The following is a 26,455-nucleotide window of genomic DNA, read 5'->3' as shown; positions in this document are numbered from 1 at the left end:
GCATTCATAAGCAGTAAGTACTTTAATAAATGGTTTATAAAACACTATACTGTAGATGTAAGGACATTTTAAACTGATGTAATAAATGTCAACAGCTAGAACTGTTGGTGTGAAGTACAAATATAACAGTTAATGACTGACTGACAATATAACACAGTTTAAATCACAGAAAATATCAAAGATTTAAAACAAGCAAAATTAAGTGTAAAAAAAAAAAAAAAAAAGTGGAACAATATTTTTTCAAGGTCAAGTTATAACTTTGTTCAATTTCAACAAGTTCTGAACTGCCGCTGAATCATCTGCACATGTGCACATATAACACGCTTTAGTGATCTGTACATTAAACATAATGACAGTGCAGTTACGCTGTGTCATCAATCATCCATTAACTGTTTAAACACCAGTTACTGATGCTTCTTGGGAAGCGTTATAATTGTTGGCAAATGCATGAATAACAACGTAGAAAGTCCTTTTACAGTGTGTGTTTTCAACTGCACCATGTGACTTGTTAGTGTTAATAAAGGGAAATAGTCACCATCTTGTTTTGAGCATCAGACTCTAACATGACAGGTTTACAAGAGGCTTCAACGGTTTCTAATGGTGAGTTTTCACTGCAGGAAAATGGAGTCAGAAATTCTTCCTCCACTTGTTCGCTGTCCATCCGCATCCTCAATGTGTTCACCAACACTGTGGCATCATGACAGTAGTAGTTAATTCAGCCATATTTGGGTAAAAATGCAACAATTTGGAACATAATGATTCCAACACACAGCAGCAGTCCTTTGAAAAGTTTCTGTAGATGCTTCTTCAATACTTTTTTTTACTCCTCGCTTGTTACCAGAAGAACTGACACGAATCCGAACGAGCCACCGTTCTCCTCAGTGAGGAAACTTTTAATGGCCCCCTTTCCAGACCGCTCCAAACCCAAACCGTATATTTTGGGTGGAGTGCCACTTTAAGGCTCTGTGTTTGCACAGCAGAAACAAGCCCTGCAGGATCAGTCGCTCAACCCCACGGCACAGAAAGAACATGTAGAACTGGAGCTGGCATCGCTCGGGATTTTCTTTGACAGTGTGGGTGTAGCTCACTCATTCGGGAAAAGGTTGCCCTGGAGGTACGTTCACTGGAGGCTCAGCAGGTTGTAGCAGAGCACAGGTACGCTAACCTGTCTGCCAGAGAGTCTTCGGTCGGAGGAGGAAGAGGAGGACGCGCAGAGCTGCAGAGAGGACTCTGTGTGGTTTGGTCTGAAGACGGACATTAAGAAAAAGAGGAAGCAGGAATTACCAGCGGATACGAGCCAGGATGAAATCATTCTTAATTATACCGTAGCTTCACTTTTTTTTTTTTTTTTTTTTTAATGACTTCAGCTTTTGTAAAATAAAACCTTGGATTCCTTTAGTGCCTTTAATTTGACATTTACAAACTATGTTAAACCTGAAGAAGAAGTTCCGCTCCAAGAGGCGTCTGAACAGCGCCTCCAGCAGCACCGCGGGCTCCGTCAGTGACCTGGAGGACAGGGTGGTCATGCTGTGTGAGGACGTCCCCGCCGAGAGCTCCTTCGACTCAGGCCGAAGTTCCCAGAGCCCCGGGGCCCGCTCCAGCCGGGGGTCCCACGGCGAGGAGCACGAAGAGCCCCATGTCATCCACCTGAGCCGGGACAGACTGTCCTACAGACAGGCCTGCTACGCGGAGAGAGAACCGACATACAAAGAGTACTACGTCCAGAGAGTGGTGCAAGTGTATGACGACTCTAGATTTGGTTGTTTTGGAAAAGTTTTAACTGTGTTAAATTTACTTCACACTGTGTCCTGAGAGCAGAGTTTCTCTTTGGGATTTGTGGTCTTTTCTGGGCAGGAGATGCACTTTCATCCCCTCAGTGTTACGTGATGCTCTGTGCTTGTGCCTACATGTTATTAGTCTGCAGTTATCTTTCTGGCAGCGTGCACTCAGAAGCAAAGTGTCTGTCCTGTTTGTGTAGAAAGAGATAGGGGAATGTTAAGCTGCTCTTGTTTTTTCTTGCCCTCTCTGGTGTCAAGAAAGACATAGTTCCTCTGATCATCCTGCCTCCAGCAACATAAATCATGAAATATGCAACATAACATTTTTTCACCTGCCACCTGTCAGTGCGGAGTTATAGCTGCCAGGTCGAAAAGAAAACTGAAGACACAGAAACAGAAATCTAGATGTCAAAAGATAATTAACAAGTATTTTTTCTCTCCACATTTTTCTCCGGTCAAATTTAATTTAAGATCATCCTTCATCTGACTTTTATCTGAGAGTGACTGACGGTTGTAAAAGTGTAACGAGCCATTTCCAGTCACTGTTCTGTGTGGGTGGTTTTCTGTCCGCAGGCCCACTCTGATTGACATGAGCCAAGTGTACCGACAGAGCAACCAGGAGAACCTGGAGCAGGCCTTCAGCACGGCCGAGAGAGACCTGGGCGTCACCAGACTGCTGGACCCCGAGGGTGAGAGGAGGCGGCGTCTTTTAATCATTTACTACAGCGAATAACAGAGAATGTGTTTATCCTCTTTTGTTTTAGGCAAATTCACACAGAGGAAAAACTTTTCTTACAGTATTTTCCACTGATGAACACTGAAAAGTGTTTTTTTTTTTAAATTTTTTTCCTACCTAAAGTGCAATGAGTTCACAAATCTACATATTAGCAAACCAAATGATAAACAATCTAATCCTAAACACGAACAAACACATCAGTTTCCCAGTTTCCATAAGTAACGTTTTTCCTTCCTCTTGGATTTCACTAAAAAGTAACATCACTTTCTCTGTCTCTGCAGACGTGGACGTGCCCCATCCAGATGAGAAATCCATCATCACATACGTCTCCTCTCTGTATGACGTCATGCCCAGAGTACCGGACGTTCAGGACGGTGTTAAAGCCAACGTGAGTCTCTCCTCTTCAACATCGTCAAACTGTCTTTCCCCTTAAATCACTATAAAGAGCTCCTGCAGCAGAGACCAGAGAGGGGGTGATAACCAACATCTAGTTATATAAATATTTTTTTTTTTTTTACTGAAATTAGTATTTCAAACATGATGCAATCGATGAACTTAACATTTTACAGTGTAGACGCTTGATTCAGAGCAGTTAGCAGTGATTGCTGCTATAAAAGCTCCAACATCATCAGAGCAATGAGGAGTAATATTGCTTCAGCTTTATCGTCATAAGAGATTTTCCAGCTCTTTTTTCATTTCTACGTACAATCAAAACTTGCTTGTGATCAATAATATCGCGGTCAAACACCTGTCGTTCTCACTGACATAATCGTTTACATTTCCAAGGTACATAACCTTGCATTCCTCAGGTCTTACTCATCCCAGGACATCTTTAATTGTAGCGTTCTCCTACACTTCACGTAGTTTATGGAATTCCCCAAAAAATGCGTGTCCTTTACGCCTCTCAGTTCACACAGTAAAACTTCATCCTCCAGGTTTTTAAACGTTTGTCTGTGTGTGATCTCCAGGAGCTGGAGCTGCGTTGGCAGGAGTATTACGAACTGGTCACCGTTCTGCTGCAGTGGATCAGACATCACATCCTCGTCTTCGAGGAGAGGAAGTTCCCCACCAGCTACGAGGAGATCGAGGTGAGTGGATCTTGTGGTTTTTTTTTTTTTTTTTTTTTTTTACGAACATGACGATGATGATGAAGCTGACGCGGAACTAATTCGTCTCTTGTCTGGTCCGCAGGTTCTCTGGCGTCAGTTTCTGAAGTTTAAGGAAACGGAACTTCCTGCGAAGGAGGCCGACAAGAACCGCTCCAAACACATCTTCAAGTCTTTTGAGGTCAGTTCTCTCATCGCAGCTCCAGTAAATCTTCATTCTGTCATGAAATCAGCTGTTCACAGGATGTTGTTGCCAAGAAAGAAATATGGAAATAAGTCTTTATACTATATAATGTAATATATATCCATATAATGGAGACAGATTCCAGTTTTACACTGATATTTAACCTTTAACACCCACAGTTCTAGTAGTACAATAGCCAGTACAATAACTTTCACCACCNTATATATCCATATAATGGAGACAGATTCCAGTTTTACACTAGAATAGCCAGTACAATAACTTTCACCACTGTTAACACTATCAAATATTTGGATTTGAAATATTTGTATCAGTCCAGGTCGTCATAATCCAGGTACAATTTACAGCTGAAACCTCTAGAACAAGATGTCTTCCTGCTTTCAGAGTCAGTCAGTCCAAAAACAGTCTTTAAAGATNGAAATATTTGTATCAGTCCAGGTCGTCATAATCCAGGTACTTTAAAGAGTTTATGTCCCGGTTCATCACTAGACTCGAACAATCAGAAACAGTCCACTTGTTTTAATTTGAAATGTTCGGATGGTTGAGATTTGAAACGCGATTGTTGAACTGTACGCGGCTGTGGGGTTTTTTTTCAGGGTGCAGTTCAGGCGGGTCACGTCAAAGTGCCGCCAGGTTACCACCCGTTTGACGTGGAGAAGGAATGGGGTCGTCTGCACGTGGCCATACTGGAGAGAGAGCGTCTCCTCAGGACAGAGTTTGAGAGGTAACTGGGCCACAGACTGAACCTCATCACATGCTGGAAGCAAACTCTACCGTTTTTTTTTTTTTTTTTGGGTGAAAACCACAAGGAATGAAGAAACTGGTTCAGTGTGAGTCTGAGGATGACTCATTTCCTAATGACAAAGTCCACTTCACTAACCAACTGTAACTGAGTTGACTTTATGGGGCGGGAAGTAGAAATCATATTAGGGCAAACACATGACAGCCCTGCCATCGCCACGGAAACAATCTCATAATAATATGGTCATTTGATTTATGAGCTTGTTTTTGCTAATCACATGGTGGATAGGGCGTAGCTTTGACTGTTGGTTCTTACATTTGAGAGAGTGTTGAAGTGAGTTCTGAAAAGTCTGATCTGTGCTGTGGTGAACGATCCGAGCTCCATCATGGCGTTCATGCATCAGGGATACGAGTTAAAGTATTTATTCCGCAGGAGGACGGAGTGAGTGATGTCATTTTTAATTCTTTAATCAGCTCGTTCAGTTTGAATTATCCGTAATGAGATTGTTTTAATTTAGTTTGCCACAACAAAAACAAAGAAGATCCTTGGCATCCTCTCTCCCCTCCTGGACCCTGGAGGATGGTTTGACTGACAGGTACTTTGTTTAAGGTGAATTTTTGACCTTTGACCCCCCTCCCCCCTCCTCTCCTGCTGCAGGCTGGAGCGACTTCAGAGGGTCGTCAGTAAGGTCCAGATGGAGTCGGGGGTGTGTGAGGAGCAGCTGAACCAGGTGGAGACTCTGCTGCAGACGGTGAGACACAAACAGTCGGTGCCGCTGAAATCACCTGAGCTCCCCGCAGAGCTGTGACCGTCTAACTGTGTCTCTGTGCCGCAGGACGTGAGGATGATGAGCTCGGGGAAACCTGCTCAGCACACAGCAGAGATGGAGGCAGATCTGGAGAAAGCAGAAGGGATGATTCGCTTCCTCTTCAATGACGTTCAGCTGCTCAAAGACGGACGCCACCTGCAGGCTGAACAGATGTATCGCAGGTGTGAAAGAAAGAGAAGTCTAACTGCAACATTTACAATGACTGAGCTTTGACAGTAGGGTCACAGCTAATGATTATCTTCACTACAGTTGACCTACTAATTGATCCTTTTATTTATGTGATTAATTGTTAATCAGTAAATTAGTGAAATTTGTAGAGCCCAAGGTTTAATTTCCAATTTACTTGTTTTGTCCAATCAACAGACATGACAACCAGTCTCACTCACATCCACACTAGCAGCCACTTTAGAGTCACTAATTAACCTAATGTTCTCCTCCTCTCTTCTCCCTCCTCTCCTCCTTCCTCCCTCCTCTCCTCCCTCCTCCCTCCTCTCCTTCTTCCTCCCTCTCTCCTCCCTCCTCTCCTCTCTCTTCCCTCCTCTTCTCCCTCCTCTCCTCTCTCCTCCTTCCTTTCTCCCTCCCTCCCTCTCCTCTCCTCCTTCCTATCTCCTATCTTCTCCTCTCCTCCCTCTCTCCTCCCTCCTCTCCTCTCTCCTCCCTCCTTTCTCCCTCCCTCCTCTCCTCTCTCCTCCTTCCTATCTCCTATCCTCTCTCCTCTCCTCTCTCCTCTCCTCTCCTCTTTCCTCTCCTCTCTCCTCTCCTCTCCTCTCCTCTCTCCTCTCTCCTCTCCTCTCTCCTTTCTCCTGAGAAGTTGCATCAACTGATTGTTTGGCGTTTCCTTAAATTAATCAAATTAATCAAATCTAAAAACCGTTAATGACCATCTGTTTCTGGCCGCAGGGTTTATCGTCTCCACGAGCGGCTGGTGAACCTCCGCAGCGAGTACAACCTGCGCCTGAAGTCGGGCGTGACCACCACGCAGATCCCCATGACTCAGATCCACACCGCCCAGGTCCTGCAGCAGGCCCCCATGAGGGTGCGGCCCGAGCTGGACGAGGTCACCCTGCGCTACATCCAGGACCTGCTGGGCTGGGTGGAGGAGAACCAGCGCCGTGTGGACGACGGAGAGTGGGGGTCCGACCTGCCCACCGTGGAGTCTCAGCTGGGCAGCCACCGCGGCCTTCACCAGTCTGTGGAGGAGTTCCGCTCCAAGATCGAGAGGGCGAAGGCCGACGAGGTACGAACAGTCGATCTCAGATTTGTGTGAATGAATATGAAGTGAAACAAAAGTCGAGTCTAATCATCAAACACGAATGATGTTAAATCATTCTGAAAACAGAGTCATGAATATTTTAAGGACTGAGATGGGTAATGCTTGTCTTTGCTGTGGACATGATGTGAATTTTTTTTTTTCTTTTTCTCAAAAGAAAAATACTGCCTAACTGACCTTTGACCTCGCCCTCTCCTCTCCTCCAGAGTCAGGTGTCGCCTGCCAGTAAAGCTTCCTACCGCGACTATCTGGGAAAACTGGAGCTACAGTACGGAAAGCTCCTGGTGAGTCACAACAGAAGCTGAAGTGAAGAGAAACAAACACATGAGAAATAAAGTGACTCACATTACTGATGAAGTTAACTGAAGAGATAAACAGAGACAGAGCAGTTGCGTCACAGATCTTTCAGGAGCTTCAGGTAGAAGCTGGAGAGCATCTCAAGCTGCCAGCGAGTGTGCGGTGCCACCTTAAAGCCCTCTGCTCCCCTGACGCATCATAACACGTGTCACCTGTATCACCACAGAACGCCTCTAAGGCCCGCCTGCGTTACCTGGACCAGCTTCACGCCTTCGTCACCGCGGCGACCAAAGAGCTGATGTGGCTGAACGAGAAAGAGGAGGAGGAGGTCAACTACGACTGGAGCGAACGGAACACCAACATGGCCGCCAAGAAAGAGAACTACTCGGTAACAGTGAGATGTTCTGACAGGTTTTACCCACAATGCTCTGCAGTGATAAGGATTAACACATGTATGTTGTTGCTGTTGTTGTTGTTGTTGTTGTTGTTGTCAGGGTCTGATGAGAGAGCTGGAGCTCAGGGAGAAGAAGGTGAACACTGTCCAGACCACAGGAGACAAACTGCTGAGAGACGGACATCCTGCCAGGAAGACCATAGAGGTGCGACTCACTCCGCTGCTGCAGTCACATCCACTACAGCACATATTCAACATCCTGTGATCCTGTGTATTATTCACATAGACAACATTATTTATCCTCCTCATCACCACTCTGTGTCCTCCTCAGGCCTTTACTGCAGCTCTGCAGACTCAGTGGAGTTGGATCCTCCAGCTGTGCTGCTGCATCGAAACACACCTGAAGGAAAACACCGCCTACTTCCAGGTTCGTTTACCGACTCGCACCGTAAGACCTCAACACGTAGAAACTGTCTGTGCCCGGTTCATATAGTCAGCTCATCGCTAAAGAGTTAACTTTGTCACGGAGTAATTGGTATTGCTTGCTCATCTGTCCATGTGTTTGTTAGTCTTGCTGCCGCAGCCTCATGTCTCCTCTTTGTTCCTTGTCTAGTTTTTCTCTGATGTGAAGGAGGCGGAGGAGAGGATCAAAAAGATGCAGGACACAATGAAGAGGAAGTACACATGCGATCGCTCCATCACAGTCACGCGGCTGGAGGACCTGCTGCAGGACGCAGCTGTAGGTTTATTCATCACTGTTATTTACTTTAATAAACACAGATAGACAGAAGATATTGTTCATATTTAAAGTACCAGTAAGGAGGACAGAGTATTTTGTGTACTGGCAAATGAAATAATAATATATAATCCTTGGGAACTCCTCATTCTTTTAAGTCACTGGTAAAGGTGGAGAAAAAATCATAGCAGTAAATAGTTTTCTGTCATTTGTCAGAAATATATCTACAGATTGTAAATGAGCAACTTCACACTAACTATTGAGTATTAATATGAATATCCCCCACATTATACGTTATTCTGATCTAACAGGATGAGAAAGAGCAACTGATGGAGTTTAAAACTCACCTGGAAGGTCTGAAGCGAAGAGCCAAGACCATCGTCCAGCTGAAACCACGTAACCCTGCTACACCAATAAAAGGCAAGCAGCCCGTCCAGGCTGTCTGTGACTTCAAACAGATGGAGGTAAGTGACCGTAACCGTTTACAGCACATGAACACAAATCAGGGGAAACGCTAAAATCTTAAAAACTCTTTCTCTATTTTTGTCCATATTTTTAATATTTGTAAAACTGTGGTTAACTAATAATGAAATGACAGATACAGGTGTGTGCAGTGTTAGGTTCAGTCCACTGACAGGTTGGACTTGTGTGTTTATCTCCCTCAGATCACAGTCCACAGAGGAGACGAGTGCGCTCTGCTGAACAACTCGCAGCCTCACAAGTGGCGGGTGCTGAACGATAAAGGCAGCGAGGCGTCCGTTCCATCCATCTGCTTCCTGGTCCCACCCACCAACAAGGACGCTGTGAACAGCGTCGCCGGGTGAGTTCAGAGAGTCTCGGGTTAGTCGGGAACCAGATTCACTGTCGTCCACACACAGGAGGTCACAGGAGCTCATCCCCCTCTTTCCTCCTCCTCAGACTGGACGGAAACCTCCAGAGGCTGCAGACCATGTGGCAGACCATGTCTGTGGACATGAGGAGTCTGTTGTCCTGGCAGTACCTGATGAGAGACATCCACATCATCAAGTCCTGGAACATCACCATGGTAACAGCATATCACATACAGAAAAGCTAATACACTAACAGTTCCTTTAAGTTTATATAAAATCTCTGAAGTACATGGAGGTTTTATCTTTCTCCTAAACTAAATGAAGCCTGTTGTTCCAGTGAACTTTGGTCCAGATGACAGTTAGTTTAATTGTTTCACTGCATGAGGTCACTCCTCTGTAATTTGTTACATCTAATTAGATTAATGTGCTTAGTAAGTATGAAAACAGTTGAAATGAACAGTGAGAGTGGGTGGAGTTTATGTTTCATCTTCTGACGAGTGATAACCTTCATCTGATTTGGTTTATTCTCTTGATGTTGAATATGTTAAACACTAATAACTAAAAGGCCAAAATATTTTTAGATTTTAGCTGATTATTCTCTACAGAGAGAGGGAACGTTTTTCAGTGTTAGTTTTCCTAATGTTTAATACCCCCCCCCTCTCCTGCACCCCCTCAGTTTAAGACCCTGAGGGTGGAGGAGTACCGGCTGGCTCTGAGAAACCTGGAGCAGCACTACCAGGACTTCCTGAGGGACAGCCAGGACTCCCAGACGTTCGGGGCCGAGGACCGAATGCAAGTGGAGTCCAACTACAACAAAGCCAACCTGCACTACAACACCATGGTCAGCTCTGCAGAGCAAGGTGTGTACGGTGTGGTTATCGTGTTTCATACACCACAGTGGATCCTTCCGGCCTCTCACAAACAGGCTCCGACATTGATTATATGACGCACTTATTTCATTTAAAACATTTCCTCACTGAATCGTTCCTCATGGTCATTGGTGTGTTGGTTGACTGTTGGATTCACATCATTTCAGGCTCAGTTCCGCCCAGCGCAGGTAAGGTGCTTCAGTCACAGTGGCAGACCTGTAACCGGAGCTTCTGATTGGCTGACTGACTGTGTGTGTGCTGCTGCTGTTGTTGTTGTGTTGCCATGTTTCATGTCATTCATTAACTCAATCAGCCTCATCACCCCCACTGATTCTGATGTCCCTCCTCACTTCTCTCACTGTGTTGCTGTCCTGTCTCTGTGCATGGGTTTCACGGCAGCTGATTTCCAAACTCTATCAGTGAATGATCAAATTGATAAATTAACTAGATAATCACCAAAGGACCAATCAAGCATGTAAAAGTAAATGTGTTTACAGTGTGACACAGATAGTTCAAATACAACTAATGCTGTAAACATAACTGTTAAATAAGTTCCTGTCACTAATTCTGTATCTTTCAGGAGGATGTCATGTTTCTGAGCAAACTGTCTCTTACATGCAATGCAAAACCTGATTTGAACTAATAACCAGCTGTATGTATTCAGAGCTTGTGCTGCTTGTAAACAGATCATATATATGCGCATATTATTTTGATTGAACCAGGGGAGCAGGATGAGTCGGTGTGTAAGACTTACCTGTCAAAGATCAAGGACCTTCGTCTGAGGCTGGAGGGCTGCGAGAATCGAACGGTGACTCGCCTCCGTCAGCCCGTGGACAAGGAGCCGCTGAAGGCCTGCGCCCTGAAGACCGCAGAGCAGATGGTAACGTCACAGGAGATAAAACCTGAACACAAAATCAGCTATCATCAGGAGAAAACGTTATTTCCTTATAACGAGAACATATAACAGAGCTCGTTTTCTCATTATAATGACTTTGTTAATCAGATGGAAACTTCTAGAGCTTTAAAGTGAAAATGTCAGGACGACGCATTGATCAGTGCATCAGAGAATATTTCAATCAAGGGCAGAAATCACACTGTGTCTTTTCATATGAGATCATTTTCAGATCCTCGTCAGCTGACGAGTTACTAAGGACTGTTGCTAAGGAGGAGTGTTACTGTGACTTAGTGTCTGAGGTTCAGTCAAAATTATTTCTCCTCACAATATCTCATTGTCTCAGATAACAAGCTTTACCTTGAGATAACGAGATAAAAAAATATTTGCCAGTTGTCCTTTGGCCTTTCTCTGCTTCCATAAGGGGCAGAAGGAAGGAGAATAATCTAAATGAATCAAACCGTCCTCAGTTGCAACGCTGAAACTTGTGTCTGCTTTAAAGTAAAGTTTTTTTTACATACTGCATTATCACTGTCTGACTGACTGCATGGGGATCTGTCCTCTCACTAACTGATGGCAGAAAGTCCAGTCGGAGCTGGAGGGCTTGAAGAAAGACTTGAGCTCTATCGCTGAGAAGTCGGAGGAGGTCCTGGCGTCTCCTCAGCAGTCCAGCTCCGCCCCGATGCTGCGCTCCGAACTGGACGTGACCCTGAAGAAGATGGAGCACGTCTACGGCCTCTCCTCCGTCTACCTGGACAAGTGAGGCTCTGAGACTCTCTGAGCAGCTTCCATGATGAATCACATCTGTCCTTGTAATTTTTTTTTTTTTTTTTTAATACAACGTGAACCATTTGATTTCAGGCTGAAGACGATTGATGTTGTGATCAGAAACACTAAAGACGCAGAGGACGCGCTGAGGAGTTACGAGACTCGTCTGCGTGACGTCAGCAACGTGCCAGCGGAGGAGAAGGAGGTGGAGGAGCATCGCAGTCAGCTCAAGGTACTTCCTCGACAGTATCAACAGTATTTTATTTTATATATATGCAGTGAATGAACCTTTAATCTGTGCCACGCTTGTTCCCACACTGGACTTTGTTCTTTTGACAGTCCATGCGCGCTGAAGCCGAGGCCGACCAGGTGGTGTTTGAGCGTCTGCAGGACGAGCTGAAGAGAGCCACAGCCATCAATGACAAGATGACAAGGATCCACAGCGAGCGCGACGCCGACCTGGAGCATTACCGTCAGCTGGTCAGCAGCCTGCTGGAGCGCTGGCAGGCCGTGTTCGCTCAGCTGGAGCTGAGGCTGCGGGAGCTCGACCTCCTCGGGCGCCACATGAAGTCCTACCACGAGAGCTACGAGTGGCTCATCCGATGGCTGGCAGAGGCGAGACAGAGGCAGGAGAAGATTCAAGCCCTGCCGATCGGTGACAGCAAGGCTCTCAAGGAGCAGCTGGGAGAGGAGAAGGTAGAGAGAGAGGGAGAGAGGGGGGAAGGAGAGGTGGAGGGAGGAGAAATCATTAAGTCCACAGAGTTAGAAAGATGCACTCCTTTAACTTGAATTACTCACTGGCTGTTTTGAATTTGAGTTAATGTATTCATATTAATAAACAAGAACTGAGTTGCAGCTGTGGCTTTAATAACTGAACTACCGTGAAAATGTAAAAGAGACGTAGAGATATCTTTTAATGCTTAAATGTTTTCATTTATATCCACAGAAACTCCTGGAAGAAATCGAGAAAAACAGGGACAAGATTGAAAATTGCCAGAAAAATGCAAAAGATTACATCGATTCAGTCAAGGTCTGTACTGATACGTTCAGCTTCGCCAGAAAATCAAGTTTATTTTCCGGCTTTACTTCAGGTTTTCTTTCTTTCTTTCTTTCTTTCTTTTTAGGATTATGAGTTCCAGATTCTGACCTACAGAGCTCTCCAGGATCCGATAGCATCTCCTCTAAAGAAACCCAAAATGGAGTGTGCGTCTGATAACATCATCCAGGAGGTTTGTTGCACAAGCAGCTGTCAGTGGTGACTTGTAGAGTTAAATGAAAAGACTGATTAGATAATTATTTCTGTATCTTTAATAAGGAGCTACCAACAGCCAGCAGGAGGTTAGCTTAGCTTAGCAAAAAGACTGGGAACAGTGACTGACTGTGACCTTTTTATCACTACTATGATAAAAACACATCTAAAAATGCCTTTAACTTAGGCACATAATCATTGGAACTAAATTTTTAAATTAAAGAATGTATATCATAAAGTATATTTTATATGTTTTAAATTGAAATGTTTTTTAACTCCTCTGTTTTCTTGCTTTTGTTTTAGTACGTCACTCTGAGAACACGCTACAGTGAACTGATGACTCTCACCAGTCAGTACATTAAATTCATCCTGGACGCACAGCGCCGCCTGGAGGACGATGAGGTACTTACACACTCTGTGAAGCAGCAGCAGGCGCCACTAACACAAACAGCCTGTTCACTCATTAATGGGAAATAATTTGTCATTAAATACTAATAAAACGTTGGCACTCAAAACTTACTGACTGCCTTAAGTGGGATAGGAGAGCAGACAGTGGTGAAGCAAACTGTTTCATCCTGGTGTTGTAGCACATCACATCCCCACTACAATATACTGTATGTCTCTCATTCCCCTACACTGTGTATTAATCAGATCATGTCACATAGTCTGTACACATGACTCCGATTTGGCAGCAGCTCCGAATTCACTCACGTTTTCTAACTGCTCAGCTGCTTTTCCAACGATTTTCATTTGGTCTTTGCTTCTTTATTTCCTCTTGAAATCACTCACACCTGTGATTTGAAGGTTTCAGTTCGGCTCCTTTGCCCTCTCAGACGTTTGCCCTTTTTCTTCTTTTCTAACTTTCTATTGTGTTTGATCCTTATGAACCTGCTCGCCAGTGCTTTGTCATGGTGAATATTATTCACGAGCTTAAGAGATGAATTAACTCCTAAAGCACCAGGTATTTAAAAAATAAAAGACCCTCTCAGTTCATGTCATCCCTCGCTACATCAGACCCTCGTCTGTGGTGAACGGAAGGTTCAGGATTTTTAGAAACTTTTCAATTTAGTGCATTTTAATTTTGAACTGTCGGCATCATTGTCCTGTTTTAATTAAATTTGGAAAAAAAAGCTAATTTCTGCTTTTCTGATGTCTGAATAATGTGTACAGGCACCAAACTACTGTTTAAGGGTTACACTATCAATTAATTCTATTTTTGAATAATCTGCTGATTATTTTTTCAAGCTAATAATTAATCCTTTGCAGTACAAAACATAAAAGAGTGAAAAAAACGGCCATTACAACTTTGCAGAGTCAAAGATATTCAAAGATACGACAGAGCAATGCAGCAAATCCTCTCATCAACCAGACCATGTTTAATTTTTCATTATTTTTGCCTGAAAAATAACTGAAACGATCAATTGATTATGGACTAATTGATTGACTGATCCAGGCTGGTGCTGATTTACCAGAGCTCAAATACAGATCAATATTACAGGTTTCTAAAATATTGAACCTTCCCTGTAGGTCTCCATCACCTAAACTTACCATTCTTACTAAATGGTCGATCTCATCTCTCGATGTCGCTTCTTCTTCTTCTTCTTCTTGGATTTATGTCTCGTCACTTCCTCTGAATCCAAGCTGACTTTGTGTTGTTTGTGTTACATGAACACATGCTGTGTTTGCTGCATCACTATGCTAATCTTCATAGTGTGAATATTCTGGTTCTTACGCTTTTAATTCTGACGTGCTGTGATGCAAACTTCATAAAATCTTCATTATTTTTGATTACTGCTGTTTTTAGCTTTTCAGTGCAGTTTTAATATATTTAAAAGCTTTTTGCATGCTCATTATTATTTATTCCCTGCTTAGTTCTTCTTAATTACTTTACGTGCTCAATATAAAGCTGTGTGTGAAGACTGAGGAGAGACATAACTCTAATATGAAATTGAAATATAAATGTTTTTTGTTTAAATATAGAAGCAGCAACTACAAACTCTCACATGTTGAAAATATTAATACTAAGTTTTCAAATGTTATATGCACACACTTTGCTGTTATGTAAGTCCACATTGTACAATACACACTGTGTAAAATATGGCAAAGCTTTATTATAAAATTTCCCTTTAAATGTACAGCGTATCGGTCAATTAAAATACGTCAACTGCATGAAGTGGAAGTTAAGTGCCGTGCTGTGTTGTGGAGTAAAGTGTCATTCTGTGCGCCATACATTGAATAAACATGACAAGCATTTCCCAATACAGTATTTAGCCCTAGTAAATAGAACTGTCTCTTTGTTGTAGCTGTAACATATCCTCATGTATTTACATTTTTATGTAGCTACATGTTTTAGAACTACTTTAATTCTGAAGGTTTATTTAGTCTAACACCTCTAATATTCTCTCACTTCCCTTCACTCCTTCTTTACTTCTACTAATACAGAAAGCTTCTGAAAAGCTAAAGGAAGAGGAGCGGAAAAGGATGGCAGAGATACAGGCTGAGCTAGATAAACAGAAACAGCTGGCCGAGGCTCACGCTAAGTCTGTGGCCAAAGCCGAACAAGAGGCGCAGGAGCTGAAACTGAGGATGAAGGAGGAGGCCAGTAAGAGGCAGGACGTCGCAGTGGACGCTGAGAAGCAGAAGCAGAACATCCAGCAAGAGCTGCATCATCTGAAGAGTCTGTCGGATCAGGAGATCAAGTCCAAGAATCAGCAGCTGGAAGAGGCGCTGGTCAGTCGTAGGAAGATCGAGGAGGAGATCCACATCATTAGAGTCCAGCTGGAGACGACGATAACACAGAAGACCACAGCTGAGGGCGAGTTACAAAAGCTCAGAGACAGAGCTGCTGAGGCCGAGAAGCTCAGGAAAGCTGCTCAGGATGAGGCAGAACGGCTTCGCAAGCAGGTAACAGAAGAGACCCAGAAGAAGAAAAACGCTGAAGACGAGCTGAAGCGTAAATCTGAAGCAGAAAAAGAAGCTGCCAAGCAGAAGCAGAAAGCTCTAGATGACCTGCAGAAGTTCAAACTGCAAGCAGAGGAGGCAGAGAGGTGCATGAAACAAGCCGAGGAGGAGAAACTGAGGCAGATTAAGGTCGTAGAGGAGGTGGCACAGAAGACTGCTGCCACTGAGCTGAAAACCAAATCCATGTCATTCAACGAGAAGGCGACAAAACTGGAGGAATCCCTTAAGAAAGAGCAAGGCACCGTCCTTCAGCTGCAGGAGGAAGCCGAAAAACTCAGGAAACAACAAGAGGAAGCAAACAAAGCCAGGGAGCAAGCAGAGAAAGAGCTTGAAACATGGAGACAGAAAGCCAACGAGGCTCTGCGTCTGAGGCTACAGGCTGAGGAGGAGGCCCAGAAGAAGAGCCAGGCTCAGGAGGAGGCAGAAAAACAAAAGCTGGAGGCCGAGAGAGACGCCAAGAAAAGGGCTAAAGCTGAAGAAGCTGCTCTGAAGCAGAAGGAGAACTCAGAGAAAGAGTTGGAAAAACAGAGGAAATTTGCAGAACAAATCGCTCAGCAGAAGCTGTCTGCGGAGCAAGAATGCATTCGCTTAAAGGCCGACTTTGAACACGCTGAGCAGCAGAGGGGTCTGTTGGATAATGAGCTGCAGCGTCTGAAGAACGAGGTGAATGCTGCTGAGAACCAGAGGAAACAACTGGAAGACGAGCTGGCAAAAGTCAGAAGCGAAATGGACGCTCTTGTCCAGATGAAGGTTCAAGCGGAGAAGGAGACGCTGTCGAACACGGAAAAGAGCAAACAGCTCCTCGAGTCTGAAGCGTTGAAAATGAAACAACTTGCAGAGGAAGCAACGAGACTGAGATCAGTGGCTGAAGAGGCAAAGAAGCAGAGGCAGATCGCAGAGGAAGAGGCAGCGAGGCAAAGAGCAGAGGCCGAAAACATACTCAAGGAGAAACTGGCTGCCATCAACGAGGCAACTCGCCTGAAGACGGAAGCTGAGATCGCTCTGAAAGCTAAAGAGGCGGAGAACGAAAGACTGAAAAGACAAGCTGAGGATGAAGCTTATCAGAGGAAGCTGTTGGAGGACCAGGCCGCTCAGCATAAACAAGACATCGAGGAGAAAATCACTCACCTGAAGAGCTCGTCCGTCTCTGAGCTGCAGCGACAAAAAACTATTGTGGAAGAAACTCTGAAGCAGAAGAAGGTGGTTGAAGAAGAAATTCACATCATCAAGATCAACTTTGAGAAGGCATCAAAAGAGAGGTCAGATCTGGAGGTGGAACTAAAGAAGTTGAAAGGCATCGCAGATGAGACGCAGAAAAGCAAAGTCAAAGCTGAAGAGGAGGCAGAGAAGCTGAAGAAGCTCGCTGCAGAGGAAGAGAAGAAAAGGAAAGAAGCTGAGGAGAAGGTGAAGAGGATTACTGCTGCAGAAGAAGAGGCAGCCAGACAGTGTAAAGCTGCTCAGGAGGAAGTTGACCGCCTCAAAAAGAAAGCTGCAGAAGCAAATAAACAGAAAGACAAGGCTGAGAAAGAGGCAGAGAAGCAGGTCATTGTGGCCAAAGAGGCAGCACAGAAATGCACCGCTGCAGAACAGAAAGCTCAGGACGTTCTCAGTAAGAATAAAGAAGACATCCTCGCTCAGGAAAAGCTGAAAGATGAGTTTGAAAATGCAAAGAAACTTGCACAAGCAGCTGAGAAAGCCAAAGAGAAAGCAGAGAAAGAAGCTGCATTGCTCCGTCAAAAAGCAGAGGAGGCTGAAAAACAGAAAAAAGCAGCGGAGGACGAAGCTGCTAAACAAGCCAAAGCTCAAAAAGATGCAGAGAGGCTGAGGAAAGAAGCAGAGCAGGAGGCGTCTAAGCGAGCAGCAGCTGAGGCAGCAGCTCTGAAGCAGAAGCAGCAGGCTGATGCAGAGATGGCCAAACACAAAAAAGAAGCAGAACAAGCTCTTAAACAGAAGTCTCAGGTCGAAAAGGAACTTACAATTGTTAAACTGCAACTGGATGAGACAGATAAGCAGAAAGCAGTGCTGGATGAGGAGCTTCAGAGAGTCAAAGGTGAAGTTAACGATGCTGTCAAACAAAAGGCGCAGGTGGAGGATGAACTGTCCAAGGTTAAGATCCAGATGGATGAGCTCCTGAAACTTAAGATCAAAATCGAGGAAGAAAATCGCCGCCTTATGAAGAAAGACAAAGATAACACACAGAAATTACTTGCAGAGGAAGCAGAGAAGATGAAGAGCTTGGCGGAGGAAGCTGCCAGACTTAGTGTGGAGGCTGAAGAAACCGCCAGACAGAGGCAGATTGCTGAGGCTGACTTGGCTGAACAGAGAGCGCTTGCAGAGAAAATGCTGAAGGAGAAAATGCAGGCCATCCAAGAGGCTAGCAAACTGAAAGCTGAGGCCGAGGAGCTCCAGAAACAAAAGAAGCAGGCACAAGACAAGGCTAAGAAACTACTGGAGGACAAACAGCAGATTCAGCAGCGCCTTGATAAAGAGACAGAGGGTTTCCAAAAATCATTAGAGGCCGAGCGAAAGAGGCAGCTGGAAGTTTCAGCTGAAGCAGAGAGACTGAAACTAAGGGTGAAGGAGCTCAGTGACGCTCAGACAAGAGCTGAAGAGGAGGCAAAGAAATTCAAGAAACAAGCTGATGAGGCTAAAGCTCGTCTTCAAGAAACAGAAAAACAAACTACAGAAACTGTTGTACAGAAGCTGGAGACACAGAGGCTGCAGAGCACCAGAGAGGCTGATGACCTGAAGAAAGCCATCGCTGACCTTGAAAAAGAGAGAGAGAAACTGAAGAAAGAGGCAGAGGGGCTTCAGAAAAAGTCTAAAGAGGTATGATAACATGAAGTAATATAGTTTATACAACCCTTAACATGATCATGCTAAACACACTAACTATAGACTAGTAAACACATAACGTAACATTTCATGTAAATTGCAGTGACTTATATTAACATCCAGCAATTTATATGAATGTTGTTCAGAATACAATAGTACAGAATTAATATGGTCACAGTAACACATGACAGGAGTAATTTGACAATTTGGGAAATATGTTTATTTACTTTATCGATTTTAGTCTGTAAATGAAGCTGGACCCAGGAGATGGTCAGCTTAGCTTAGCATAAAGCTTCCATAAGGGAAACAGGAGGAAACAACTAGCGTAGCTCTGTCCAGTTCACCTTGTTTTTGTGTGGATTAAACAAACAAGATATAATGTGTTAGAGCAGTGTTTCTTAATCTTTTTCACATTAAGGACCCTAAACTGATACAAATTAGACGAAAGACCCCATTTGATAAGATTTTGTAGATGTTAATTACAGAGAGAAACCCATGAATATTCATACATTCTGTCGTTGTGTTACTTATGGATGGAATTATAGTGAAAATAAATTCTTCCTCTTTTTGCTGGGGACCCCCAGGAACTCCATCCTGGACCCTATTTTGAAAACCACTGACTTAGAGAGCTTTAAAGGTGCTGGTAGGTTACCGTTGAACAGAGCTAGGCTAGCTGTTTCCCCCTGAGTCCAGTTTTTATGCTAAGTTAAGCTAACCAGCTGTGGCTATAGCTTTATATTTACTGTGCAATCATGAGTCTTATCTATCCTATCAAACTCCCGTCAAGGAAGCTGTTTCAAAAATTGTTGAACAATTTAAATATTTCTTGATATTTTACCGTTTTCTTTCCAAACAGATGGCGAATGCCCAACAAGAACAAATTGAGCAGCAGAAGGCCATGCTTCAGCAGTCTTTCCTCACAGAGAAGGAACTTTTGCTGAAAAGAGAAAAGGCCGTAGCAGATGAGAAAAAGAAACTTGAGAAACACCTGGAGGATGAAATGAATAAAGCCAAAGCTCTCAAAGATGAACAGGAGCGTCAGCGGAAGCTGATGGAAGAGGAGAAGAAGAAACTTCAGGAAATAATGGATGAAGCTGTAAAGAAGCAAAAAGACGCTGAAGCAGAGATGAAAAACAAGCAAAAAGAAATGGAAGTGCTTGAAAAGAAAAGGCTTGAACAGGAAAAACTGTTGGGAGAGGAAAACAAAAAGCTCAGAGAGAAACTTCAGAACCTGGAGGTTGCCTCCAAACAGGCTGCGTCGAAAACAAAGGAAATTGAAGTCCAGACTGATAAGGTTCCTGAAGAACAGTTAGTTGCAATGACAATGGTGGGAACAACAAAGAAAGTTTTCAACGGCTCTGTTGAAGTGGACGGAGTGAAGAAAGATGAATCACCATTCGCATTTGAGGGAATAAGAGACAAAGTTCCTGCTGAAAGGCTCCATGACATTGGCGTTCTGACCAAAAAGGAGTTTGACAAACTGAAAAAGGGCAAAGTCTCTGTGCAAGACCTCGGAAAGACTGATAGAGTTAAATCATGTCTGAAAGGTCAGAACTGTGTCGGAGGTGTGTTGACTCCATCCAAAGAGAAAATGAGTGTCTATCAGGCCATGACAGAGAACAAGATCACTCCTAAAACTGCCACCATGCTCCTGGAGGCTCAAGCAGCTGCTGGTTACATCGTAGATCCAGTGAAAAACAAACTCCTCTCTGTAGATGAAGCCGTAAAGGATGAGCTGATTGGTCCCGAGCTCCATGACAGGATGCTCTCTGCAGAGAGGGCAGCCACTGGCTTCAAAGATCCCTACACTGGAGCCAAAATCTCTCTCTTTGAGGCCATGAAAAAGGGACTTATTGACAAGGAGCAGGCCACCAAATTTCTAGATGTACAGCTTGCAACTGGTGGCATCATTGACCCTATCAATAGTCATAGAGTACCCCTGCAGACCGCGTACAAACAGGGTCAGTTTGACGGAGACATGAACAAGAAACTCACTGATCCCAGTGATGATATCAAATTATTCATTGACCCCAGCACTCAGGAGCAACTCACTTACAAACAGTTACTGGAGAGATGCACCAAAGATGCAGAGACAGGCCTGCTGATACTACCAGTGACTGATGAAGCTGCTCAAACTGAAAGAACATACACAGATTTGGAGACTAAAGAAGTCTTTAGTAAATCCACCGTTGATGTGCTTTTTGGAAGATTCAAAGGAAAAACTGTCACTATTTGGGAAGTGATCAATTCAGAGTATTTCACTGAAGAACAAAGGCGGGAACTGATTCGTCAGTACAAGACAGGGAAGATCACAGTGGAGAAGATCATCAAAATTGTCATCACCGTTGTGGAAGACAAGGAGAAAAACAATGAAAATTTGTTTAATGGTTTGAGGGCCCCAGTTTCTGCCAATGAACTGTTAGAGTCTAAGGTTATAAACAAAGACTTGTTCAACAAGTTGAGTAACGGCAAGATAACAGTTAAGGAGATCTCTGAGATGGAGTCTGTGAAGAAAGCACTACGAGGAACACCGAGCATCGCTGGGCTGTTGAATGAACCAACCAAGGAGAAAATGCCTTTCTATCAAGCTATGAAGAAAGAATTACTGTCCCCAGAAACCGTAGTGAACCTTCTTGAAGCTCAAGCAGCAACTGGGTTTGTCATCGATCCTGTCAAAAATGAGAGGGTCCCTGTTGATGAGGCTGTTAAATCAGGTCTCGTAGGCCCAGAACTGCATGAACAACTTCTGTCTGCAGAGAGAGCTGTCAGTGGCTACAGAGATCCATACACAGGAAAGAAGGTGTCTCTGTTTGAGGCCATGAACAAGGGCCTTATCAAGAAAGACCAAGGCATTCGTCTGCTTGAAGCACAACTCTCAACAGGTGGAATTATCGACCCTGTTAAAAGCTACCGCATCCCACATGAGGTTGCCTGCAAGCGTGGATACTTGGATGAGGAAATCGCCAAGACCCTGAACAAGAACACTGATGAAACAAAGGTCTTCTATGATCCAAACTCACAAGAGGATACAACCTATGCACAGCTCATGAATAAATGTGTCCCAGATAAGGAAACTGGACTTCTGTTGCTTCCCCTCTCAAAGAAGGCTGCAAAGCCAAAGAAAGACAAACAAATTACAGAGGCTAAGACAAAAGAGGCTTTGAACCAGACAACTATGGAGCTGGAGTACGGACCCTTCAAAGGAAGAAAAGTCACAATTTGGGAGATCATCCACTCTGAGTACATCACTGAGGAGCAAAGAATTGAGCTAATCCGACAGTACAGAATGGGGCAGGTGACAATTGAAAGGCTGATAAAGATTGTAATAACAATGGTTGATGAAAAGGAGGACAAAACAAAGGAAGATGCCTGTTTTGAAGGCCTTAGGGCAGCAGTCACTGCCAGATCATTACTTGATTCCGACATCATTGACAAGGCTACATTTGATCAACTCCAACAGGGTAAAAAGACACCTAAAGAAGTCAGTGAAACTGATAAGGTCAGGAAGTACTTGCAGGGCACAGACCGCATCGATGGCATCACAATGAAAGATTCAGATGAGAAGTTAAGCATATATCAAGCAATGAAAAAGAACGTTTTACAACAAAACACTGGGCTTGCACTGCTAGAGGCTCAAGCTGGAACTGGTTTTATAACTGATCCAGTCAAAAATCTGAAATACTCTGTGGATGACGCTGTGAAGGTTGGAGTTGTTGGCCCAGAGCTTCATGAGAAGCTTCTCTCAGCTGAAAAAGCAGTGACAGGATACAAAGATCCGTATACAGGCAACAAGATTTCTCTATTCCAAGCAATGAAGAAAGAGCTCATACTAAGGGAGCATGCAATCCCTCTCCTGGAGGCTCAGTTCACTACAGGAGGGATCATCGATCCAGTCAGCAGCCATCGCGTTCCCAATGACGTGGCCATTCAGCGTGGCTATTTCAGTAAACAAATGGCCAAGTCCTTCAATGAACCATCAGGTGACGTTAAAAACTTCATCAACCCCAACACCAATGAAAGTGTAACTTACAAGCTGTTGCTGGAGAAATGTGCAAGAGATCCCACCTCTGGTCTGTGCTATCTGCCTCTCTCGAAGGTTGAAGCTCCTGCTCCTGTCGAGAAATCTTACCAGTACACAGAGGAGCAAGCCCAAACAGATCTGGCCAACACTCAAATTGAGGTCCCTCATAAGAGTTTTGCAGGAAAGAGTCTGACCATTTGGGAAGTCATGAACTCAAATATGCTTCCAGAAGCAGAGAGGCGCCGCCTGATGGAACAGTATCGCCTGGGGCAAATCACAAAGGAAAGAATAGTATTCATCATCATTGAAATAATTGAACAAAGAGAGACTCTAAAGTCAGAGCAGAGCATGTCCTGTGATGTCATCAGAAGAAGAGTTACCATCGAGGAGCTTTACAGTGCTAGAATCATCGATTTGCACACCTACAACCTCCTGAAGCAAGAAAAGATGACGATTCGTGAGGCGATGGAAATGCCCTCAGTTAAACAGTACCTGTTTGGTACTGGTTGTATCGCTGGAATTATGTCAGACAGTCCACCAAAGATCAGCATTTACCAGGCTATGAAGAGTGGACAGATTAAGCCTGAAGTTGCTTTGAATCTCTTGGAAGCCCAGGCAGCAACAGGGTTCATGATTGATCCAGTGAAAGATGAACTTCTAACTGTTGATGAAGCTGTGCGCAAAGGACTCGTGGGCCCTGAACTCCATGACAAACTTCTCTCTGCTGAGAGAGCAGTCACAGGTTACAGGGATCCATACAGCGGAAAAGTGATCTCCCTCTTCCAGGCTATGAAAAAAGACCTGATCCCAGAGGATTATGCATTGAGGCTTTTGGAGGCCCAGAATGCCACTGGTGGGTTACTGGATCCTGAATACTACTTCCATCTCCCCACAGATGTGGCCATGCAGCGTGGATACATTAATAAAGAGACTCTTGACAGAATATCCGAACCTACTGGGGATGTGCGAGGATACACTGATCCAACAACAGATGAGAAACAGTCCTATTCTCAGCTTCTAAGACGATGCAGGGTTGATAAAGAAAGTGGTTTGCGGCTGCTCTCACTGGCAGACAGAAGACTTCTGTTCAAGGGTCTCAGGAAGCAAATCACTGTGGATGAGCTGCTTCGTTCACAGATTATCGACCAAAAGACCTACAACGAACTCACTGAGGGCATCCTGTCAGTGGAGGAGGTCAGCAGAGACCTGAAGAAATACCTTGAGGGTACCAGCTGTATTGCTGGTGTGTATGTAGAATCTAGCAAAGATCGCCTGTCTATCTACCAAGCCATGAAGAAGAACATGATTAGACCAGGGACTGCCTTTGAGCTCCTTGAGGCTCAAGCTGCCACAGGATATGTAATTGATCCCATTAAGAACCTGAAACTAAATGTCACAGAAGCCGTGAAGATGGGCGTCGTTGGCCCAGAGTTTAAAGATAAACTCATCTCAGCTGAACGAGCTGTCACAGGCTACAAGGAACCTTATTCTGGCAAGACCATCTCTCTATTCCAGGCCATGAAAAAGGGCCTAATTCTGAAAGATCATGGCATCCGTCTGCTAGAGGCTCAGATTGCTACTGGTGGAATCATTGATCCACAGGAGAGCCACCGATTGCCAGTTGAAGCAGCGTATGAACGCGGCCTGTTTGATGAGGAAATGAATGATATCCTCACTGACCCATCTGATGACACAAAGGGCTTCTTTGACCCCAACACTGAGGAAAATCTCACCTACCTACAGCTGATGGAGAGATGTATGATTGACCCAGAGACAGGCCTTGCTCTTCTGCTGCTGAAAGAAAAGAAGCGCGAGAGGAAGACTTCCTCCAAATCTTCTGTTCGCAAACGAAGGGTCGTCATTGTTGACCCAGAGACCGGCAAAGAAATGTCAGTGTATGAGGCGTATCAGAAAGGGCTCATCGACCACCAGACATATCTGGAGCTCGCAGAACAAGAATGTGAATGGGAGGAAATCACCATCACCTCATCTGATGGAGTTGTGAAATCCATGATCATTGACAGACGGTCCGGTCGGCAGTATGACATTGATGATGCAATTACTCGGGGCCTGATTGACAAGTCAGCTCTGGATCAATACCGAGCAGGAACTCTGTCCATCACAGAGTTTGCTGACATGTTGTCTGGAAACATGAGTGGCGTCAGATCACGTTCATCTTCCTTCGGTTCCTCTTCCTCCTACCCAATGAGTCCAGTACCTTCCATAAAAACACCAGCAACCACCTGGAATGATCCAACAGAAGAAACCGGCCCTGTAGCTGGGATCTTAGACACAGAAACACTGGAGAAGGTGTCCGTGACAGAAGCTATTCACAGAAACCTTGTGGACAATATAACAGGTCAAAGGTTGCTGGAAGCCCAGGCCTGCACTGGAGGCATCATCGACCCAAATACCGGAGAGAAATTCGCTGTTACAGATGCAATGAACAAAGGGCTTGTGGATAAGATTATGGTAGACCGCATCAGTCTAGCCCAGAAGGCTTACAATGGATTTGAAGATCCAAGAACCAAAACCAAAATGTCAGCAGCTCAGGCCCTGAAGAAAGGCTGGCTGTACTACGAGGCTGGACAGCGATTCCTGGAGGTCCAGTATCTCACTGGTGGGTTAATTGAACCGGACGCCACCAGCAGAGTGTCTATAGATGAGGCTGTGAAGAAAGGCACCTTAGATGCACGCACTGCACAGAAGCTGCGTGATGTTAGTGCATACTCCAAATACCTCACATGCCCTAAAACCAAGCTGAAGATCTCTTATAAGGATGCTATGGAAAGAAGCATGGTAGAGGAGGGGTCTGGTCTACGACTGCTTGAGGCTTCATCTCAGTCAAGCAAAGGCCTCTACAGTCCCTATAGCATCAGTGGGTCCGGTTCTGCTACTGGATCACGGTCTGGCTCAAGAACTGGATCCAGGTCCGGCTCCAGGAGAGGCAGCTTTGATGCTACAGCATCAAGTTTCACCACAACCTTCTCCTCTTCCTCCTACAGCTCACCAAGCTACGGCCGTCGATACTGATGAGTTAAGAGTGATTTTCTAAGGGAAGGATTCACTATAAAACCACAGTGCTCACCAGATGCCTATTTCTCAGTGGAATAAAATACTTTCTTTATTCTGCTCTGCATGTGGTCGCTACAGGACTTTTAATATTTAATTTTCTACAAGTTGCATAATTTTGATTTTTGTATATTTTACATTTTAGTTAGTCAGACTTTCTGATTACCATACTGCAAGAACTTAGAGTACACAACAGTGTACATGATTTCTTTTTTTTAAGTTTAATCTCATAAGCATTTACTGAACATGAATTTATTTACTTCCAATATTGTCTTACACTAACTGAAAGTGTTCATGACCATTACTCTAGTTGAACCAAATTGAGTGTACAAACAAACAAACACATTCTCTGTACATGTATATTTGAGATTATTAACAAAAGCAGTTTAAAGAAAGAGATAAAAGCCACTCTGCAGAGCAGAATAATGAGTCTCCTGAATATGAATAACACTAATAGTGTCTGCTTCAAGAATGCCAAGCTTCAAGATCTTTTCTCTCCTGGGGTACACTGCCGCATATACTCTGCCAATATCTGAGCTCCACCCCATTCCCAACTGTCCTAAAACCTGGAGTTACAGCAACATGCTAGCCTTGTGAAGTGACCTGCAAACAGCAAGCTCCCTCAAATGGAAGGAATATGTAGCCTGTTATGACCATTACCTCCATCTGACAGTTCTGGACTTTACACACCAAACCTCAAGACCCAACACATACAAGTCCCTGCCTTTTTGACACTTCGAAAAGGTACGAAAAGAGATTATTTAACTTTTAATCTATTGACAATTTTGTTGTAATTTCTATGTCTGTGTCATTTATTGTCTGTGAGTCCTTAAGTCTAATGATTTTCTTCAATGTTGAATTTTTGTGT

The 26,455-nt window shown here is 44.2% G+C and overlaps 1 protein-coding gene across 1 annotated transcript in view; it reads left to right on the top strand.

The window, feature by feature from the left end:
- Window positions 1–26,455, top strand: part of LOC111220818 (plectin-like) — a 40,326-nt gene that overhangs the window by 12,930 nt on the left and 941 nt on the right. The window contains exons 7-32 of the mRNA XM_022744049.1: window positions 2,352–2,467; window positions 2,796–2,902; window positions 3,483–3,602; window positions 3,706–3,801; window positions 4,419–4,546; window positions 5,222–5,315; window positions 5,400–5,554; window positions 6,294–6,630; window positions 6,870–6,947; window positions 7,187–7,348; window positions 7,455–7,559; window positions 7,686–7,781; window positions 7,968–8,093; window positions 8,402–8,554; window positions 8,756–8,910; window positions 9,009–9,135; window positions 9,597–9,780; window positions 10,512–10,669; window positions 11,262–11,440; window positions 11,543–11,681; window positions 11,789–12,145; window positions 12,396–12,479; window positions 12,574–12,678; window positions 13,002–13,100; window positions 15,141–18,488; window positions 19,351–26,331. Of these exons, the coding sequence (XP_022599770.1) occupies window positions 2,352–2,467; window positions 2,796–2,902; window positions 3,483–3,602; window positions 3,706–3,801; window positions 4,419–4,546; window positions 5,222–5,315; window positions 5,400–5,554; window positions 6,294–6,630; window positions 6,870–6,947; window positions 7,187–7,348; window positions 7,455–7,559; window positions 7,686–7,781; window positions 7,968–8,093; window positions 8,402–8,554; window positions 8,756–8,910; window positions 9,009–9,135; window positions 9,597–9,780; window positions 10,512–10,669; window positions 11,262–11,440; window positions 11,543–11,681; window positions 11,789–12,145; window positions 12,396–12,479; window positions 12,574–12,678; window positions 13,002–13,100; window positions 15,141–18,488; window positions 19,351–25,548 (13,006 nt within the window). The 3' untranslated portion in view covers window positions 25,549–26,331. The remainder of the gene's footprint in view (window positions 1–2,351; window positions 2,468–2,795; window positions 2,903–3,482; window positions 3,603–3,705; window positions 3,802–4,418; window positions 4,547–5,221; window positions 5,316–5,399; window positions 5,555–6,293; window positions 6,631–6,869; window positions 6,948–7,186; window positions 7,349–7,454; window positions 7,560–7,685; window positions 7,782–7,967; window positions 8,094–8,401; window positions 8,555–8,755; window positions 8,911–9,008; window positions 9,136–9,596; window positions 9,781–10,511; window positions 10,670–11,261; window positions 11,441–11,542; window positions 11,682–11,788; window positions 12,146–12,395; window positions 12,480–12,573; window positions 12,679–13,001; window positions 13,101–15,140; window positions 18,489–19,350; window positions 26,332–26,455) is intronic.

This window comes from Seriola dumerili, unplaced genomic scaffold (assembly GCF_002260705.1).
Source record: "Seriola dumerili isolate Sdu_G_001 unplaced genomic scaffold, Sdu_1.0 BDQW01000078.1, whole genome shotgun sequence".
NCBI classification, from domain to species: domain Eukaryota; kingdom Metazoa; phylum Chordata; class Actinopteri; order Carangiformes; family Carangidae; genus Seriola; species Seriola dumerili.
Note: the sequence above shows the minus strand (reverse complement) of the source record. Positions and strands in the feature narration are given on the sequence as shown.